At 44.5% G+C, this 16,805-nt stretch overlaps 1 protein-coding gene across 1 annotated transcript; it reads right to left on the bottom strand.

Moving 5' to 3' along the window:
* Positions 1 to 1,447: 1,447 nt before the first annotated feature.
* On the bottom strand, positions 1,448 to 10,623 carry LOC309976113 (uncharacterized protein; the record flags this gene model as incomplete). The annotated part of the gene is made up of 4 exons (XM_082861590.1): positions 1,448 to 1,600; positions 3,639 to 3,737; positions 5,002 to 5,106; positions 10,504 to 10,623. The coding sequence occupies 4 exons, from the start codon at positions 10,621 to 10,623 to the stop codon at positions 1,448 to 1,450; spliced, it is 477 nt and encodes a 158-aa protein (XP_082717716.1).
* Between the last annotated feature and the right edge of the window lie 6,182 nt (positions 10,624 to 16,805).

Below are 16,805 nucleotides of genomic sequence, written 5' to 3'. Positions count from 1 at the left end.
AACTCCTAAAAGTAAGAGGCTATTCTTTACAACCTCTATGGAGCATTTGGTACCAAGAAAAGAACCACGATCTAGTTGTCACTCCTTTGGGCATCATCCTCCAGACTGGGGGCCCAATAGGCTCTCTGCTACTTTACTAAGTCCTGAGATGATTCGTTTGGGGGGCATGCTAGCTCTCCATTCCTTGTGCCCTGCTCAGAGGGTCCCAGGAGTAGGTGATGTTCAGACTACGTGAGTGGCATTATCCAAGTTTCCGTGTGTGTGGTAGACCACAGGATGCTTGGTTGGAGTCCTGGAGTGAGGTGAGATGGGGGTTGGAGCCAATCAGAGGGAAGAGGGAGACGTGCCCTTGGAGGAGAGAATAGGGGATGGAAACAGTGATGAGGAAGTAGAGAAGCAAATATAGACAGACAATGATAGCTGGAGTTTCAGCTGTGGAGTGGATGGTAGCTGGATTGAAATATGGAGTCAAGGCATAGGTGTGTGACAAGGGGGGGATCCAGTAGTAAGGGAGACGTCTACGGTACTGGAGATAATAACTAGAGAAGTCTTTCATTAGAAAAGAAGAATGTTAGTGGAGGGGTTGGACTTAAATAGGAGTAGTGAGCATTTTTTTCCCCATTATTACTGGGGATAAAGCAGAGTAAATGGATACACATATATGGGGATAGAAGAGGAGGACATTTTTGCAAACGTGCAGTTCTTTTCCTAATGAAGGATAGATGAGATAGACGGTGAGACCTGAATGGTGGAAGTTGGAATGAGAGGTAGATGAGATGGGGAGCTGAAGAAAGATAAGTGGAAATCTTGGTTGTTGGGAGAGTGAATTTTCTGGGGGAAGTGTGGTTAGATTTCCAGGCAGTGTTGAGTGCCTGGGCTGGTCTCAGGGAAAAGGCTGAGGAAGAAACAGAGGACATGAATGGTGATGGATGATGAAAAAGAGAGAGGGTCCATAGATTGGGGTTAAATACTTGTTGGAGGTAGAGGTACTAATGTCAGTGAACTAGAAATCTTACATAGAAATAATGACTCAGGTTTGATAATGCTACAGAAATCATTTTATTAAGAAGAAAGATAATTTTGAAAGCAGTCACCCCATGAGTCCTCAATTGCCACAATTCAACACTTAAACCAAGTTATTTTAGATCCACATCCTGTGATCCTGGGGTCGGTAAGAAAGCACAGCTCTTAGAATAAAGATGACGTTTGGGAACAGTTACTGAAGGAGGCCAAGGTTCAATTATCATCCGAACGGATAGTGAAGTCCTCCTCCTAAAATACAAAGGTAATTATGTCACTTTCCAGAAATTCCTGCTCTTTGCTACCAACCAGCTTTCTCCACAAGTCATCCAGACTTCAGTGAGCAGAGGGGCAGCCGGGGTCCCTTCTGGGCTGGCAAAGGCCAGCAGGGACTCATCCTCCCCTTAAGCAGCTCTCTATCTTATACTCACGGCTCAAACAGCGGGTTGACAAGAGTGTCCACAACCATGGCTGCAGCATTTTTGTCCCAGGGGACAGGATTCATCCCCTGAGCACATTTCAACACAAGTTCCAATCGATCCTGGTGCCAGCTGTGGACAAGTTCCAGGTCTCTGTTCAGCTGAAACACAAAACAGTCTTGCCAGAACCCAGGCTGGTTCTGTAGAAGGGAGTGGGACCCAGTGCTGAGAGCGAGCGAGCTGAAGTGTCTCACTCCCTGATGGACCTTTAGCCTCTTCCCTTCTGGATGCCCCCAATCTTTCCCCCTTCTAAACCTTGGAGGCACACAGTACTGTTTTGTGTGTGGGAAAACACACTGATGACCAGCAGCTGCAGCATCCTGGGAGAAGAGGAGAGAGCTTTGCCATTAACCCCCTCCTTTTTGTTCCAGCTGAAACTAGATAATTAAATCCCAGATCACAAACAGAAACAACTTCTCACCAATTCTATGTGCCTTCAGGCGCCAATGAACACTGAGTCCCACAGTGTGAAAATCAGACTGGGTACTAACACCACCACCAGCCTTACTTCTGGTATAGGGCTCTGATGACTGCATTTGGAAAGAAATAGTAGATAAAAGACAAAAGACCAGGTTTCAAGTTTTTTGTTTTTGTTTTTGTTTTGTTTAAAGGGAGTTCCCTGCTGGTCCAGTGGTTAGGACGTGGCGCTTTCACTGCTGTGACCCGGGTTCCATCCCTGGTCAGGGAACTAAGATCCCCAATCCAGTATCTAGTGCTACTCAAAATGGGTCCCCTGACCCAGCAGAATCAGCATCCCCTGGGAGCTTGTTAGAAATTCAGATTCTTGGGCCCCACCCCAGACCTACTGAAACAGAAACTCTAGGGTTGGGGCACAACAATCTGGATTTAACAAGCCTTCCCCCCGGTCATTCATTTAAAAATATATATTTATTATTTATTTATTTTTGGCTGCATTGGGTCTTAGTTGCGGCACTCGGGATCGTTCGTTGCGGTGCGTGGGCTTCTCTCTAGCTGTGGTGTGTGGGCTCCGTAGTTGTGGCGCGCAGGCTTAGTTGCCCCGTGACATGTGGGATCTTAGTTCCCCGACCAGGGATCGAACCGGTGTCCCCTGCATTGCAAGATGGATTCTCAACCACTGGACCACCAAGGAAGTACCCCTCACAAGGTCATTCTTATGTGTGTTGATATGGGAGAACCCCTGCTGTATATCACCCCCCAAAACAGTCTACCCTATTGAGTTAGGGTAGACTAACTAACATGGAAAATGCAGGCTGGATATCACTCTTGTGAATCAAGTGAAATGGTGGTTGACAATTCTCTATTCCATGTTGGGCAGAGATCTCCTTCATCTGTGGGATTTCCTTACATACACCTCTGTCTCCCCCCCACCCCAAAACATCTAACTGTGGTCCTTGATCCTGAGACCATGTAGAGGTGTGTTAGCGAGCTGTTCCCTGGATGATACACCCAGTCTTAACACTACAGCCTCCCTAGTTCCCAGACCACTTTGGTTTTTGTTTGTTTTTTGGCTGTGCCATGCAGCATGTGGGATCTTAGTTCTCCAACCAGGGATCGAACCTGGGCCCCCTGCATTGGAAGCTTGCAGTCTTAACCGCTGGACCACCAGGGAAGTCACTCCCAGGCCACTTTGATGCACCCACCAAACTTACAGCAGCGAAGATCAATCCTAGGCTTGAAGGATCAATCCTAGGGAGTTGAAGGTTCTGCGGGGAAAGAGTACCAGCCAGCCATGGCTGGCAAGAATCCGCCTGGAAAGGCATACATGCTGGTGGACTGAATGAATGGACCTGTGTGTTTCACACCGGTGTGGATGTGTGTTTGGGTGTGAGAGATCAGCTAACTTGTTCATAACTGTGTTCTTTCCAGACCTTGTTGAAGAATAATTTGGTACCTTAACGTTATTTCATTTCTGTTTTAAGAGTATTTCCAGCTTTTTCAAGTTTACAAATACTTCTAAAGCAAGATATTATTAATCTGTCTTCATGGTCTTCTAGACTTGGAAGAATTCTATTCTTTTCTAATTCTCCCAGAGGTTAGTAGTGGCCCCAGTATAGCCGCCTCCTCTCTCTCTGTGCAGCTGGCCTAAGAGCCATTGTCCTGGCAGGGCTAAGCATTCAGTTAGTCAGGGACATGGACAGCTGGGCTTGCAGTGCTTACCTGGGTTTCGTAAGGGTATGCAGACATGGCCACATCCGTTGTTGACACACCAGCTCCCTTCAGCGCAGTCCCAGAGTCCTCGGCATTCCTCCACACAATCTACTCGTAGAAAAAATTCAGCTGAAAACTGTTAAGCCTGACAGGATAACAGGGGAGGGCTGTGAGAAGTTTTTTTTGTTTAACCTTTTATCCAATTCAAAAAATATAGACAAGCTATCTACCTATTTTGCACTATATGAAAAGTAGTATGTTTTTATTTTTAAAACAAAAAATACTCAACTATATTAAGTAAAAAGGAAGTTTCTCTTTCCCTCAAGCCAACCAGCGCATTTCCCAGGAGATATCTACTATTTCCTGTAGCTCCTTCTGGAATCTTCTCTTGGCTTTTACAAATATAAGTACAAACACATCAATAACACAGATATATACATACACAATGCGAGTAGATGTTTGTCTGTTAAATTACAAATATGTGGAGTGAGGCTATAGCTTTTTTGGTGTTGAAAGGTGTCCTCATGAGGCAATATAGCAATCTATATCAAAAGCTTTCAAATGTAATTTGGCCATTCTACTTTTAGGAATTTATGCTAAGAAATATGATTTAGCTCAAGGACATTTATCTTGTCCTTGTTATTAAAAAGTAACTCAAAATGATAATTATCTAATTCTATAATAGTAGAAGAAGGCATGGAAAGAAGGCATATCATACTGGAAAACAATGAAGCTTTTTAAAATGTGTGATAGAATTGTGTTTATTGATCAGGGATGGGCTGCAACACCATATTTGTAAAAATCATATATCCTGGATTTTTGTTTGTTTGTTTATATCTCTGTTACTATGAGATCTTTAAGGACGAAGACTTCTCCTTAACTATCTCCCAGCACTCAGCACAGTTCCAGACATGCAGTAACCACAAAACAAACATTTATTCCTTGTTAAATCTGAAAAAATATATCTGTGTGTGTATGAAACATGGAAGCTTTTATTTTAAAGGTTAACGTGGTTATCTGGGTAATGGGATAATTTATGGATAATAAATTATCCAGTGGATAATTATTATCCACTGGATAATTTATCTTTTTAATTAGTAGTATTTCTGAGTTTTTTTTATAATGAACATTATTAGTTGTGTAACAAAATAAAAGAAGAAGTTTCTGTGCCCAAAAAGTCAGGACACACAGGTCTGTGACATGCTTTTCCCTCTGGAAGGACAAGCCTGAAAGCAGAGACCCTGGAAATTTACCATCTAAGGAAGGGAAGTCTGGGCAGAGCTAAGCAGTCTCTGTGTTGTGCAGGGTTTGGGGACCTGTGTCTCTGTGTTGTGCAGGGTTTGGGGACCTGGGCAGGGCTGTGTGCTCTTACCTCCTGGGTCCTGGACTGAAGAGCAGACTCGACTACATCCCCTCTTGATACATCGTTCTCCAGCTCCACAGTCCCAGTCTCCTCGGCAGTGCTCCATACAGATTTCTAACATCAGAAAAGGCTCAGTGAGTTGGTGGAAATGTAAATTGGTACAGCTGCTGTGGAGAAGAGTGTGGAGGTTCCTCAAAAAACTAAAAATAGAACTACCACACGACCCAGCAATCCCACTACTGGGCATATATCGGGAGAAAAACATGGTCCGAAATGATACATGTACCCCAATGTTCATTGCAGCACTGTTTATAATACCCAAGACATGGAAGCAACCTAAACGTCCATCGACAGAGGAATGGATAAAGAAGATGTGGCACATATATACAATGGAATATTACTCAGCCATTAAAAACAGTGAAATGCCATTTGCAGCAACATGGATGGACATAGAGATTGTCATACTGAGTGAAGTAAGTCAGACAGAGAAAGACAAATATCGTATGATATTGCTTTTATGTGGAATCTAAAAAGAAATGATACAAATAAACATATTTACAAAACAGAAATGGACTCACAGACTTAGAGAATGAATTTATGGTTACCAGTGGGGGAAGGGTGGAGGGAAGGGATAGTTAGGGAATTTGGGATTGACATGTACACACTGCTATATTTGAAAAGGATAACCAACAAGGATCTACTGTATAGCACAGGGAACTCTGCTCAATATTATGTAAAAACCTAAATGGGAAAAGAATATGAAAAAGAATAGATACATGTATATGTATAACTGAATCACTTTGCTGTACATCTGAAACTAACACAACATTGTTAATCACCTATACTCCAATATAAAATAAAAAATTAAAGAAAAAGAATAAAAGCCTCAGTGAACACGAAGAAGCCTTAGGTGTGGGTATCTGGAAGCTACCATACACATGGCGGAGATTAGGCAATGGACCCACTTATACATGGCATATATCACACAGTGTAATGGAGAATGAAACAGGACATATAAAAATAAGTATATATTAGCATATTCATAGAGGACATTGAAATAATGTTTACCCAACAATCAATGGTGATTATTCAAAGGGGATAGAACTGTAGGCAGATTTAGCCCTTTTTGTTTAGTCTATGACATTTTAATTTTGGCAAGAAATGTGTAACTTTAACAAACAAAGGAACATATATTAAGAAAATAAAGAAAATTCAGAGAAATGAGCTTCAGCTTTTTGGCCAAAGCTGTTGATGAGCAGGAAAACAGAAGAAGGATTTTCATACTCACAGAGCAATTCCTATGTGTGACAGTTGCACACACAAGAAAGAGTTGTTGAGCTATGTGTCGTTCCCATTTAAGAAATGAGGAAATAGGAGCTCAGAGAACATAAATGACTCGCCCGCGGTCCGGGCTTGTGAGTGGTGGTTCTGGGGTTGGAACCCGGGAGGACCTGGCCCCAAAGTCCATATTGAATCAATACCTTCTCTGTGATTCCCCAACAGACACATATGCCCTCGTGGCTTCTTGGATTGGTTCTGCTGGTGCCTCATATGCCTGAGGGTCCAATGTGTCTTTTGGGAGGCACAATGACTTTTTTGGGGGGCGGGGGAGGTTAATGGTCAGCCTTCAGGGTAGGAACCCATAAACACTGGAGGAACAGGGCTTCCCTGGTGGTCCAGTGGTTAAGACTCTGCGCTTCCAATGCAGGGGGCCTGGGTTCGATCTCTGCTCAGGGAACTAGATCCCTCATGCCACAGCTAAGAGTTTGCATGCCACAACTAAAGATCCACATGCCACAACTAAAGATCCCGTGTGCCACAACGAAGACACAACGCAGCCAAATTAATTAAGTAATTTAAAACAAACAAACACTTGAGGAACTATGCTCATCCCTGACCTCCCAGGCATCTGTTGCAGACCGGTGTAACCTTTTCCATGCTGACCACCACTGCACCTACAAAGATGGCTTTCCTCTCCTAGGTGTGCAGGGTGGCATTCTACCTACATGGTTCCCAGTTCAGGCCTCTCTCACCAAGGAAATGGTGCTGGTTCTCAGCCTCCCAAACCCTCGTGCCTCCTGAGGTCTCTTGCTGTTTGTGACACCATCACAGATGCACTGCCAGCAGCCAACACCAGGGGTTTCCAGTGGCTCAAGTCCACCACGTGGCTAACTCTATTGCCTCCTCTTCCCTTCCTTGGGATTAGAGGGATGAAGGTACCACATACTTAGAAAGGTAGAGGAGTAATTGATCAAAGGTTCATTGAGCAAAAGCCACCTTGTGTCCCTGAAACTGTGAAACCGAGTGACGTGAAGAAACCATTAAAGTCTCCAGATCCAGGATGAAGTCCCTCTGTCATCCTGACTGCAGCAGAAGCACAGCCTGGTCCTTTCCTTGGCAGTGAAGCTGAGGGTGTGCTTGCAAGGTGCTCATTGTAACCAGTGCCCTTTTGGTTCAAAAGAATGTCTCCTCTTTAAGTGACCTGACTGATTTTGCTACTTGTGCTTTTAGAGTCACATATCAGTATCAAGACCTTAATTATCACCAACTTACATATAAAGAAACCATATTGGGCAGGAAAAAATTCAGCCTGAGGGAGCAAAGGTTTGGTCTGGGGCACTGCTTGAGGGCAAATTTGGGGAACAATTGGGGGTGTAACTTGTTAGGGGACTTCTCAAATTTTCTTCTTTTCCAGCTATGCAGAGAATTGAGCAGAAACGTTGCTAGGAAGATTGCGGGGTGGGGGGATGGTGCCCTGAAAGAGTGAGCCAAATTAAAGAGAATGTGCAACCAAAGCCTTTTCAGGGGACGGGGACTGGGGCCACCCTGCTGTGTGCCCCAGAAGCAGAGAGCAAGAGAAGGAAGTGTCAAATCCCAGCAGCCTGCAGGGAAACTGACACCATTGATCAACAGTGAGACTGACATCCCTGTGGCTTTGGGAAACCAAGCTAATGTAGGCACCAGCTCACCCCCAGTGAGTCTGGCTGGGAGTCCTTGGGTTGGGGCTCTGGTCAGAGGTCCCCAGACCTGATGGGAGGAGAGTTCAGGCCCTAGGTTTCCAGCTCCTGGCTCCTGTCTTGAGGATGGTATAACCCCTGCATGCACTTATTCTCTGGTCTGGTGGGACTGTTTCGTGAATGAGTTCATCTCCTGTAAGATTTCCAGAGCTTTCACGTTAAAGGAAGAAAAGAACAAATAATCTCTGCAACAACTCTGCCAGTTGAGCCAGTGCACAAACACCGGCTTCCTGTAGCATCTATTTCTTCTCCAGGATAGATTCCTCATTTGAAATGTGGAGTTTCTTACACAAATAATTTGAGAGTAGAGGCTGATCATATCCAACAAACTATGTGCCCAAGCTAAGAGTCTCATCTGTTCTTTTCCGATTTTCTTTTTTTTTTTTTTTTTTTTTTTTTTTTTTTTTTTTGCGGTACGCGGGCCTCTCACTGTTGTGGCCTCTCCCGTTGCGGAGCACAGGCTCCGGACGCGCAGGCTCAGCGGCCATGGCTCACGGGCCCAGCTGCTCCGCGGCATGTGGGATCCTCCCGGACCGGGGCACGAACCCGTGTCCCCTACATTGGCAGGTGGACTCTCAACCACTGCGCCACCAGGGAAGCCCCATCTTTTCCGATTTTTATTTCATTTTTTTCTTCTGGGTGACCTGAATTAAATTAGCCAGGTTTAGGAGGAAAAGAGGGCAGAGGAGGAGTGGATGCTAAGATTCTTTTTGCTTGTCCCAGCTCCCATGAGTTCTGCCACAGGGCGGCCCCATGCAATGAGTCACTGGTTTTCTGAGCACATCTGCTTCTCCAGATGTTTATACTGTGAAAAACGCGTTAAGGAAACCTAACTCAAAATAGGAGCGAGGAAACCACGAAGGAAGGGCTCTCATGCAGGTACCACTCATGGCAGCTTGCGTCCTCCAGCAGGAAAGAGGAAGATTTCCTGTTGGCTGCCGGCCAGGAGCCGCCCTCGCCTGCAGCCAATGAGAAGCTACCACCACTTCAGACTCTCACTTTCCTCCAATGAACTGCTGCACGAAACAACCCCTCCCAACTTCCTCCTGTCCTCTGTAAAAGCACGCTCTCCTTTGTTCTCCAGACTTGCCGGTGGTTTGCCACATTTTGCTTGTCTCCAATTGCAACTCCTCTGCTATTCTCGAATAAACTCAATTTTGCTGGCTGAATTGCTTACCTTTTTCTTTTAAAAGGCTGACAGTACTATATACATTCATATATTTCATTTAATCCTCACACGATGTAGTAACGGAGATAACATTTTCTGGGTTTCCCTGATGAGGAAACTGGGGGTTAAAAATATTACATACATTTCCCCAGTGTCCACAGAGCAACGTTTTGAAATAAAGTCCTAAGCCCATGTGGTGTTGCCTCCTACTTAACAGTATTTCCTGTTACTCCGTTCTTTTCCCTACCATTAATTTTTTTTAAAAATTATGTGCTAGGGTCAGGGCCAAATACATGATCTACTTTAGCACATTTAGTCCTCACCATACCCTCTGCAATAGGTGTTGACCCATGTTGCAGCAGAGGAACTCGAGGTTAAGTAACTTGCCCTAAACCCCACTTTGGTGAGCTGCAGAGGTGGGATTTGAAGGCTCCGGAGCCCTGCCCTGCACCTGCCACTTTGCCAAGCACGGAGCCGGCATCAATCTTGACTTAGCCACTCACTGGTTTTATAACCACAAGCAATGCACAGTCACTTTAACCCGAGAAACCTCAGTTTCTTCATTCAGGCATAATAAGGAGGCACAGAAAATCTAGTGAGAAAAACCAGCATTGAGGTATTGCTTAGAATAGCAACAGTAAACAAAATAACAAAACAAAATCCCACCTGAAATGTCCACTAGAAGGTGATTTACTGAGGTGATGTAGTATATTCTATATGGTGGGATACAGTAAATTAAATTTATTAAATTTAATAATTAAATACGTGAAATCAAGTAAAATGAAATATATTGTGTTGACAGTGAAAGATGCTCCCAACAAAACTTAAGTGACAAAAAAGTATTTATGGAATGGCTTTTCTGGGTTAAAAATATAATAATAGTAAATATCATTAATATTTATATAAATACAGATAATAAGTATAATGCTGCAGAAGTGTTCATTTTCTAGACAGTCAAAATATTATGATTATATAAGCATACTATATATATATATATATAATGATCATACCATAATCATAGTATATACATATATACACATATGTAGGCTCATCAGTAGTTTCTGACTTTTATATAATGAGCTTCACTTGGAGAAAAAAAAAGGGAAATGATTAAAGGTCTTTTTAAGGGGTATTTATTAATGACATGCTGGGCACATGGCTCTCTCACCTGTTTTCCCCCTGTAAGGGCAAGAGTGGAGGAAGAGCCCCCAGGAACACTGATGGGTTTCTGTCCCATTTCTGATCAGCAGCACAGTTTTGGAAAGGCCAGGCAGGGCTAACCCTGGCACAGCTGGCTGGGGAATCAGGCGGGGCTCCTGGTCTTACCTCCTCGGGAGAAGCTGGAGCAGACTTTCCTACAGCCCTTCTTCGTGCACCATTTCCTGTCTCCGCAGTTCCAGTTTTTCCAGCACCGGATCTCACAGTAGCCTGCCAGAGAAGATACATCAAAAACTTAGGGCTTCCCTGGTGGCGCAGTGGTTGAGAATCTGCCTGCTAATGCAGGGAACACGGGTCCGAGCCCTGGTCTGGGATGATCCCACATGCCGCGGAGCAACTAGGCCCATGAGCCACAACTACTGAGCCTGCGCATCTGGAGCCTGTGCTCCGCAACAAGGGAGGCCACGATAGTGAGAGGCCCGCGCACCGCAATGAAGAGTGGGCCCCGCTCGTCACAACTAGGGAAAGCCCTGGCACAGACATGAAGACGCAACACAGCAAAAATAAATAAATAAATTTAAAAAAAAACAAAAAAAAACTTAAGTCTCAGGAGCAGGTACTAGGAAGGGGCTGGAGCAAAGAATGAACGGAGCCCTTCCTACGAGGTAGCATCTACATTTTATCACTTTAACAAATTATGTAATTTATAAAATGTCTACTATTGCAAAAAAGTTCACAATCTGAATAGAACTTTACAGTTTAAAGAATGCTTTCACAATGTACATGATGTAATGAGATGATATTACTCCGAAATGTTGATTCAATGTATCTTTTGTTCCCAATTCTTCCTAGTTTCTGGCTGCCCATTGCCCTCCCCCGCCCACAACTCATTGAGTTAATGGCAGCCCCTGCTTCGTGGGGAGGGCACATCAGCCTGGAATAAAGGGGCCAGGGCTCGGCAGTGAGTTTCAAATTAGGCTTTGTTGAATTAGACAACAACAGGCTCTGCTAAAAGAGAAAAATTTTTCGAAATTTCAGAAGCACCTTTTAACACACACAAGGCTTAGAGCTCTGAGCAGAGAGAAGATGCTGGACATGATGTGAGTTCTCATCCCATAGAAAAGGGGAAAGTCCTTCTGGTCAATGAGGAAGATGGCGGGAGGGAGGAGGTATAAGAAGGAAGGAAGGAGAGGGCGGGGAGGGAGAGAGAGAGGGAGGGAGAAAGAGGAGAGGAAAGGGAGAGAATATGAAAACAAATGTTCATAACCTTGACCTTTTCATTTCACTCCTAAGAAATATATTCTACAGGAAACATTTCCACCTATGGACAAAAATATAAAATCACGTTCATTACAGCAACCTGGGCAACAGCAAAAAATGTCACGCAAATAGAATGACGACCAAAAGGGAATTGGTTAAATGAATTCTAGTAAACTTATTCATTAGTCATCACATAATCCAAAAAGAATGAGATGTATTTGTGTGGACATGGAAAGATGTCCACAATTTATGTTAAATTTTAAAAGATGTATGTCATGCATGATAGGATACTTTATACAAGAGAATAGGATATATTCTAATTTATGCAAATGGCCACAACAGAGGGCTTTCAATATGCCCTTTCAATATGCTTCACAGGCAGACCTGGGCTCTCCCTCATTATCTATGTGGCCACAAGAAAGTCATTTCACTGCCGTATGCCTCAGTTTCCTCATCTGTATAACAGTGATATTTGTTACTACTGTACCTCTGAGATTTAAAAGCAATAATCTCAGGACCTGCCTGGCAAATAGCAGGAGCTCAGAATGTGATGTTTCTTCCCAGAGTGACTGTGTATCTGTCAGGGAATTAATTAGTGCATAAGGTTGGTAAATCCTTCTAGACACCACATGTTGTCAAATAGTACACGCTGCTGGTTTTTCAAACACACGTGGAACCTATTGTACCCAATAAATTACAAAACAGTTTAATAGAATCACTGAGTTAACTGGATAATCAACCATCGTGTGGGTTGCCTGACATTTTTTACATAATTACATTGTCCTCATGGGGTGATTTTGAAAATATGAATCAAAACGCTTAAAGGTATTCAGGGCTGTGGGTTTGATCGAAGGCTTGTTAATTGTCCTCCAAACAGAGACACAGGTGATAATAGCGGAGGGCCTGTGGCGAGGCTGGGATTCAATTGGAGATTTTTGGACTCTGGACATCCTGTTTTTTCACAGTCACATGAGGGTAATGCTCCCTTTCGATGAAGGGCACCTTCAGAAATGGGGCATTTCTGGCTCCCATGCTCCCAGGGACTATTTTCTACTATTTAGTGAGCCCTTGTTATTGTGCCAGCTCTAGGCAAGTGAGTCCCATCTGTGATCTCATTAATTTGTCACAAGGTCTCTAGGAGGTAGGTCTTCGTAATCCCCATGTGCAGAAACTGAGGCTCTCGGAGCTCGAGCAAATTGCACAAGACCACAGAGACAGAAAAAAGCTGACACAGAATCTGCTAAGTCTGATTCCAAGGAAAGATTTCAAAAGAAGCTTCCTCGTTACTGCTCCCAGGTCTCTGTGGCGCTAGCATTTGTGTTCACCCACGAACCAGGACAGTGATGACAGCCCCAGGAATAGCTGCTCCCATCAGAAGCCCTTCTCAGGATGGGGCTATGGATCCTGGCTAAGGGAAGGGAGGGGAGATGTGGAGGAAGGCCAGGTAGCCGGCCAGACACGGGGAAGTCCCTCTGGGACAGGGCCCACTTGCTCCAGTTGGGACTTACAGGAAAAAAACAGAACACACCATATGCAAAGATGCTGGGTCATTTGTCCTTAGCGTTTCTGTGCCCTGAGGAAATGAATGAAGAAAGAGGCAGAAGTGGGCAAATGGTGACTCTTGAAGGGTACTTCCTGCAGGGAGGGTGTACGAAAATGTTCTGGGTTTTTTCAAGTTAAAGAGACTGGCTTTGCCATGTATTGACAGGTCATGTCACCTTTCTGAGCCCCAGTTCCCATGTCTATGAAATGAGCATGACACTACAACTTAAAAAGATGTTATGAGAAACCAAGGCATGCATACTTCCCCCTCATCCACTCTAGCCAGGGCTGCCACGTATGGTTTTACAGGTTGTGAGCCACACAATTATGTCTGCTGACAGGATGAGTGGGACTGTAATACATCTCGACCTCATTTCTGAAGTCCTCCGCCCAGAGGGAGAGGCAACTTTTCCATAATGGATAAAGGTGTTTGTTTACCAAACTGGACTCTGTCTGGTGTAAGGGGCCTTTTACTAGTTCTCCCAAAAGTGTCATTTGAGCTAGTGGTGGTCTCCATCCAGCCTGTCATGACTGCCTGTTTATCGACACAGGCTGCTGCCGTAAAGATTTCTCACCCTCTGTAGGTTTGAGGCTATGGTTTTCCTGTCTGGAACCAAGCCACCCCTTAGTACAAATTGGGAGACAATTGTAGGCAGGAAAATCTAATGGGACTCCCTTTGCTCTGGGAAGAGGGGAGATATAAACCCTGGCAGAGATGAGAGAAAGGAAAAAATCTTTCATTCATCCCTTTAAGAGAAGGGGCCTTTGGCAACCAGGGGTCTTGGTCTTTCCTGAGTCCCTGGCTGCCTCTGAGATTTTTAAGGTTAACAGAATTTGGAAGGTCCAACTCCCAGTCTGACCCTCAACCTCCAGTCCATGTCACAAGCGCCTAAGGAAACCAGAGCTGGGACCTAGAGCCAGGGAGTGATGTAACGGCCCAAGCTCCTGGGGCCAGGTTCCTAAGCCTTGTACATGTCAGGCAGGACCGGACCGCTGGGTTAATGCATACGGTTAGCAAGTCCCCATGAAACCCATACATTGTCTATAAAATGATTAAGTGTTGTGCTACTCTTTTCAAATATAAGCACAGACAGCTGTAAATAATAGCATAAACTTCCATTTAGTGGCATTACTGAGTCCATTAGGCATGGTGTCCTTATGCATGTTACATACTAAAAGCTCCGTTATGTTACGTTTTAACCTTTTTAATGTTTTCAAAGGGTCCTTATGAGGCAATTTGGAAATACGTATTTAAGCCTTAGAAATAGGTGGCGCTCTGAGCTTTACTAATGACTTGTCTATGGGTCCACAGAGAGGAGACCCAAGCTCACAAAACGATCTCGCAGCCAGTAAGCGGCCGAGCCTAAAGCCAAGAGAATGTCTGTCTGACTCCAGGCCCTGAAAGCTTCACCTCCACGTGGTGCTAATGTTCCCTCTTGACCAAGGGAGCCTCGGGGAAGGTGTATGTCTGGCACCAACCCTTCACTTGTTTCTTGGCCACCGTTTGTTGAGCACTTGCTAAGTGCCAGGCACCGGGCTGAGTATTTAGCACAACCTCATTCACTCCTTAGAATGACCCTGTGAGGTACGAACTATTATCACCGTTTTAGGATGAGTAACGTGCACCCAACTCAGAGCTAGGAAAAGGAGGGGCCAGGGTTCAAATGGGGTCTGTGCGGCTTCAGATCTCCTCGTTAAACTGGACGGCTGCCAAGGCTCTGTGGAGCTAGCAGCCGTGCTCTCCCACGAACCAGGACAATGATGTCAGCCCCAGGAATAGCCTTCCCCATCAGAAACCCCCACTGCCTCCTCCCGTGGCTCCCCAGGGAGGGGCTGTGAGAGTCAAGAGGGGAGTCGCAGGGGAAGTCCAGTCAGCCAGCCAGAGGTGTGGAAACCCCACTGGGACAGAGGTGGCTTGCTCCAGTTGGCTTTGCAGGGAACAGGACAAGGTGGTCTGAGCAGGATGGAGATCTAAGTGGGGAGCATGGCCACGAGAATGAGTCAGAGTGTGGCCAGTTAGCCGACACACACTTGTGGTCACTCCATACAAAGAGGTGGGGTGGGCTTTTTTCTTACAGTTTGAATGTGGATGAAAGTACAGAACCATGTGGATAACGTCCCCTCATTATTATTTCTTCGGGAGGCAGCGTGGTGTGCTGGGAAGTACTCTAGCTTTGGATGTGAAGAGATCACCTCTGCCATTTATTAACTGCCTGATGTGGGATGAGCACATAATCTCTCTGAGACTCAGTTTCCAAGCACTTGAAATACGGGTAATAATATTTACTTCAAAAATGTGTAATGAACATTAAATGCAAAAGTGAGATTTACAGACATTTCCACCTCATCAGTTCTAGCCAGTACTGCTGTGTTGATTGGGTAGGTCATGCACTAGACAGTGATAGCCAGCAGATGGCGACAGGTTAGCTAACACCATAGACTTAGCTCCTGAGCCAGGCGCTCAGGCTCTGCCTTCCCTGGAGCTGGAGAAGGACAGGGATCTTTAGTGAAAGTTGGGGGCACTGTTAAGGCACTTTTTGGTGTCACTGTTTGCAGTGTGATCCAAGTGACTTAAGGAAGAGGGTGCAAAGGAAAACATAAACAAGATGAAAAGACAGCCCTCAGAATGGGAGAAAATATTTGCAAATGAAGCAACTGACAAAGAATTAATCTCCAAAATTTACAAGCAGTTCATGCAGCTCAGTATCAAAAAACAAACAACCCAATCCAAAAATGGGCAGAAGACCTAAATAGACACTTGTCCAAAGAAGATATACAGACTGCCAACAAACGCATGAAAGGATGTTCAGCATCACTAATAATTAGAGAAATGCAAATCAAAACTACAATCAAAACTACCTCCCCCGCAGTCCACTGCCTTCCAATGCAGGAGGCATGGGTTCAATCCCTGGCTGAGGAACTAAGATCCCACATGCCGTGGGGTGTGGCCAAACACTTAAAAACAAAAAACAAAAAAAACTACCTCACATGGGGTGGGAGGGAGGGTGATACAAGAGGGAAGAGATATGGAGACATATGTATATGTATAACTGATTCACTTTGTTATAAGGCAGAAACTGACGCACCATTGTAAAGCAATTATACGCTAATAAAGATGTTAAAAAAAAAAAAACTACCTCACACCAGTCAGAATGGCCATCACCAAAAAATCTACAAACAATAAATTCTGGAGAAGGTGTGGAGAAAATGGAACCCTCTTGCACTGTTGGTGAGAATGTAAATTGATACAGCCACTATGGAGAACAGTATGGAGGTTCCTTAAAATACTAAAAATAGAACTACCATATGACCCAGCAATCCCACTACCAGGCATATACCCTGAGAAAACCATAATTCAGAAAGAGTCATGTACCACAATGTTCATTGCAGCACTATTTACAATAGCCAGGACATGGAAGCAACCTAAGTGTCCATCGACAGACGAATGGATAAAGAAGATGTGGCACATATATACAATGGAATATTACTCGGCCATAAAAGGAAATGAAATTGAGTTATTTGTAGTGAGGTGGATGGACCTAGAGTCTGTCGTACAGAGTGAAGTAAGTCAGAAAGACAAAAACAAATACCGTATGCTAACACATATACACGGAATCTAAAAAAAAAAGGTTCTGCAGAACCTAGGGGCAGGACAGGAATAAAGACGC

This window comes from Leucopleurus acutus (assembly GCF_964270905.1).
Source record: "Leucopleurus acutus genome assembly, chromosome: 19".
NCBI classification, from domain to species: domain Eukaryota; kingdom Metazoa; phylum Chordata; class Mammalia; order Artiodactyla; family Delphinidae; genus Leucopleurus; species Leucopleurus acutus.
The sequence above is the reverse complement of the archived record's forward strand: the minus strand, read 5'-3'. Positions and strand labels throughout refer to the sequence as shown.